At 48.5% G+C, this 4,969-nt stretch overlaps 1 protein-coding gene across 1 annotated transcript; it reads left to right on the forward strand.

The window, feature by feature from the left end:
* Positions 1–1,303: 1,303 nt before the first annotated feature.
* On the forward strand, positions 1,304–2,693 carry Gja3 (gap junction protein alpha 3). The gene has a single exon (XM_050152339.1). It carries the CDS (start codon positions 1,315–1,317, stop codon positions 2,566–2,568), a length of 1,254 nt encoding a protein of 417 aa, XP_050008296.1. The 5' UTR covers positions 1,304–1,314; the 3' UTR covers positions 2,569–2,693.
* The last annotated feature ends 2,276 nt before the right edge of the window (positions 2,694–4,969 follow it).

Consider the following 4,969-nt stretch of genomic DNA (forward strand, 5'->3'; position numbering starts at 1 on the left):
GGTCCTAACGAGGAATCCATGGACAGCCAACTCTGGGTACTTCTAGAACACCTAGCAGCGCTCTGGTCCCAGTGAGCTCTGCCTATGGCTGTCCCATCCAATGTTGCCCAAGTATCCAGTCTGGGCTTCTATGGGGACCACAGAGACTTCATCCATGATAGGTGGGGTGGTTTTAGGTGGTCTGTTAATTGTCGAAATGGTGAGAAAATTGATCCTTTCTCAGTTGTTTCTTCTGCATGGTGGCCTTGAAGGTCTCAGTTCGATACTAGCAGTGAGCCCCGAATCCCAGCTGACTGACCCAACAAGAGACTTTTTTTAACCTTGTTGGTTTTTCTCTGTTAAACCATGCTGTGTAACTGCGAGAGTTTGGATGGTTGCCCTGGAAACCTCAGTTTGGCAAGTGTTCTCTAATGCCATGGGCACAGAAAGGCAGAGGTCAGGATTTGAGCCACTCCCCGCTCCAGCTCTGTGCAGAGGCATTCTGGAGAGAAGGGGACACAAAGTTAGAGGCAGGGGACTCATTTCTCTTTCCTCTGTCCCAGCTTCCTCACCCCTACAATAGGGATCAGGAGGATGGTTCAATCACTTACGCCAGCAGTGACTACTGTGGGGGCTGTGGAGTAGCAGCCGTGATTGGTGCTCAGTGTCCATGGGGATCGGCTCCAGGACCCCCACAGATTCCCAAATCCTCTGATGTTCACGTCCATTCTATAAAATGGCAAAACATTTGCATAGAACCTGTCACATCCCTCTACATGCTGTGTGTCATCTCCGGATTATTTAAGACACCTAATACAATGTAAAGGCTATGGAAACTGTTGTCAAACTGTATTGTTTAGGGGATAATGACAACAAAATGCAAATACAGAACAGTTGCAACCACCGAATACTTTTAAACTATTTTATTTATTACTATTACTGTGTGCATATGTGTATGATGTGTATGAGTGCAGGTGCACATGTGTCGTGGCCAGTGTGGAAGGGTCAGAAGACAACTTTCGGGAGTAGGTTCTTCTAAGTGAATTCCCAGGATCTAATTAGGGTTATTAGCATGTTTTTTTTTTTTTACCACTGAGCAATAATAATAATAACAACAACAAAAATAATACAAGGTTTTGCTGTGTAGCTCAGGCTCCCTGGTTCCAGCATTACAGGCATGTGACCCCACCCTAGGCCTCCATTTGCTTCGGATCTGAGGTTGGAAGGGCCCGAAGCTACCAAGGGCTGACAGCACACTGCCCCATGCTGCAGCGCCGCCCTGCTCTCCCCAGTAGTAACAGCCATGTTCCCCTTGCAGGTTAACTGTCGGGAGCGATGGGCGACTGGAGCTTCTTGGGGCGGCTGCTGGAGAATGCGCAGGAGCACTCCACAGTCATCGGCAAGGTGTGGCTGACTGTGCTGTTCATCTTCCGCATCCTGGTGCTGGGGGCGGCGGCCGAGGAGGTGTGGGGAGACGAGCAGTCGGACTTCACTTGCAACACGCAACAACCCGGGTGCGAGAACGTCTGCTACGACCGCGCTTTCCCCATCTCGCACATCCGCTTCTGGGCGCTGCAGATCATCTTCGTGTCCACGCCCACCCTCATCTACCTGGGCCACGTGCTGCACATCGTGCGCATGGAGGAGAAGAAGAGAGAGCGGGAGGAAGAGATGCTGAGGAGAGACAACCCCCAGCATGGCCGTGGCCGCGAGCCGATGCGTACAGTGAGTCCGCAGGACCCGCCACTGCGAGATGACCGTGGCAAGGTGCGCATTGCTGGCGCGCTGCTGCGGACCTACGTCTTCAACATCATCTTCAAGACGCTCTTCGAAGTGGGCTTCATCGCGGGCCAGTACTTTCTCTATGGCTTCCAGCTGCAGCCACTTTACCGCTGTGACCGCTGGCCCTGTCCCAACACGGTAGACTGCTTCATCTCTAGGCCTACAGAGAAGACCATCTTCGTCATCTTCATGCTCGCTGTGGCCTGTGCGTCACTGGCGCTCAACATGCTGGAGATTTACCACCTGGGCTGGAAGAAGCTCAAGCAGGGGGTTACCAACCACTTCAGCCCCGATGCCTCAGAAGCCAGACACAAGCCCTTGGACCCCCTACCTCACACCTCCAGCTCTGGCCCTCCCAGCGCCTCCATTGGGTTCCCACCTCTCTACACACACCCTGCCTGTCCCCCGGTGCAGGCCACGGCCACGGGGTTTCCTGAGGCCCCACCACCACCAGCAGACTTCACAGTGGTAACCCTGAACGATGCGCAAGGCAGAGGCCACTCTGTCAAGCACTGCAATGGCCTCCATCTAACCACAGAGCAGAACTGGGCCAACAGAGTGGCGGAGCAGCAGACCTCCGCTAGCAAGGCCTCTTCGGTAGCATCCAGCCCCGAGGGCCGTAAGGCAATCAGGGACAGCAGTGGCAGCAGCCTGGAAGAGAGTGCCTTGGTGGTCATGCCAGAGGAGGGAGAGCAGGCCTTGGCCACCACAGTGGAGATGCACTCCCCGCCCTTGGTCCTCCTGGATCCAGGAAGGTCCAGCAAGGCCAGCAGTGGGCGGGCCAGACCTGGTGACTTGGCCATCTAGCCATAGTTTCCCCAGACAGCTTGATAGGCCTTCCCTTTCCCCCTTAGAAACCCCAAACCAAAATGCCTTTCAAATCACCAGGTAGAAAGAGAGAGAGCCTGACAGCGCTGGCATCCCCAGAAACACTGAACCAACCCGGTCAGGTGTCTGATTTAATGCTTGCTGTTCTAGTCGCTGTGGGGTATGGTGGGGATCACACCAGCGCTCTGAGATGGAGAGGGGGCGGGGTTGTTGGCTTTTCAAGATGCTCCCAGCAGCGGTTGCTCCTGGACTCCTCCACCGGCAGTTACTATTCTGCAGCAATAAAGCAACAGGTGTTTGCAGTCCTTCAGCGGGAGACAATTGGGTTTCCATTCCTAAGCTCTCCAAAGAGCCCTGAGGCACAGAGACACTTAGCTCTATCTCTGTGTGATACTTTTAACTTAGAGTTGAATTTCATTTGGGATATTTGCCAAACTGTACTAAAAAAAGATTTAGAGGGACTCTGTCTAGTGTCACTTGAGTTTCTGGAATCGCATATGAAGTCCAGGCTGTCCAACTGCAGGCTGCTTCCCCCTAGAGAGGGGCTCTATGGGACAGGGCCGCAGACGTCAGCCACTGGTTGAGGCAGGTGGAGATGCAGAGAGAAGAGGAAAATGATGACAGTGTGGCAGGTATGCTGTAGGTATTATTTATTCTTTGATGACATTTTGTGCTTAGCCTGAATGGTAAAAAAAAAAAAATTATAATTGCACCCTCACACACACACACACACACATTTTATCTTTCATTAAAAACCATAGCACTGTTAAAATGACTACTGACCAGGAAGCTGTTTCGTTAGCTGAGATCTTGGACTTTCCTTTGGAACAAATTCACCTCCCTTGCCAGCCGACTAATCACGGGGAGGGTGTCTAGACCATAAGCTGATCACTGTGAGCATGTACGCTAGGTCAAACTTGGAGGATTTGCGTGCATTTTAAATACTTGAAGTTTTAACATTTCTGGAAGGGAGGTTCAGTACTATAACCAGGAAAAAGTATTTGTACAGATGAATCACTGATGACCTACACTTAAAAAGAAAAATACAAAATAAAACACTTCAAGTTCCCTAACCGTTTATTTATTTATTTATTGTGCCTGTTTGCTTTCTAAAATGTAAATAAAATTGTCTTGATTTTACTGCGTGTGTAAGGGTGTGTGGCTGATTGTGGCGTGTCCACACCTCTGTTTTCCACCCACTTAAGTGCTGTCCTACAGGGAGGCTATTTATAGACATGGCTGGGTGGGAAGAGGGCAAATCCTCTCTGCGGTACTCACTGCAGTAGAGCCTCCGTCATGGTCACCATTTGTCATAAGCTAATGAATAATGGTCATGCTGGCCTGTCCCCCACCCCACTGGCTTCCACTTTGAGTAGTTCATCCTTATTCAGCAAACCTCCATTTTCCCATCTCGTTCATTTTTATAAGTTAATCTAATGATTAGTTTGGGATCATACCCCACATGCTTTCTGTCTCCTATATTAAAGGGGTGGGAAGTAACTGAGGAAGATACCCCACACATGTGCACACTTACATGCCCATGCTCAAACACACGAACACGGACAACTGAACTCTGTTCACAGTGTGCTCACAAAAATGCCAATATTATTTGATTAGGCATGATCTAGCATAGACATAACCTACAGTGTGCAGGCCATGAGAAGAAGGAAAGCTTGTCTTACATGGTGTTACTCTTTGAAGTACGATATCCTGGAGGCAGGGCTTCCTTTCCCCTGTGGCTATATGAAATCACTCTGTATTTATGCAATAAAAATAGGCAAGAGTCCACACAGATGTTTTCTGACCATTTCATGAAATCGAGATTTTGCTAACACTTTTCCTCTTTATTTAATAGGAAAAATTCATGCCTAAGCTTCTTAAAGTGCGTATGTGTTGGGGAAGGCTGCTTGTTCGTTTCCCGGGCACCCAGACTCCTGAAATAATCACACAGAAACTATATTATTTAAGTCATTGCTTGGTCAATTATTTTAGCATATTGCTAGCAAGCTCATATCTTTGGTTAACCTATTTCTATTATTTTATATTTTATTATGAGGCTTGTGGCCTACTGGCAAAGTTCCAACTGGCAGCTCACATCTTTCCCCTCTGGCAGCTCCATGGTATCTCCTCTACTCTGCCTACTCTCTCTCTCTCTCTCTCTCTCTCTCTCTCTCTATATCCTGGCTATATCTCTCTCCATCCTGGCTATATTCTGTTAAGACATTGGCTGGAAGCACCTTTTTTATTCATTAACCAATAAAAGCAACACATACGCAGAAGGGCTTCCTACACCATTTTCCCTTTTCTGTTTAAATAAAAACGTGGTTTTTTTTACCTTTTTTTTTTTTTTTTTTTTTTTTTTTTTTTTTTTTTTTTTTTT

Source organism: Alexandromys fortis, unplaced genomic scaffold, assembly GCF_014885135.2.
Source record: "Alexandromys fortis isolate MF-2015 unplaced genomic scaffold, M_Fortis_MF-2015_v1.1 scaffold_75, whole genome shotgun sequence".
NCBI lineage: Eukaryota > Metazoa > Chordata > Mammalia > Rodentia > Cricetidae > Alexandromys > Alexandromys fortis.

Bases quoted from the DNA above. Each gene is read 5' to 3' on its own strand.
- Gja3 (XM_050152339.1), top strand. From the start codon at position 1,315: ATGGGCGACTGGAGCTTCTTGGGGCGGCTGCTGGAGAATGCGCAGGAG.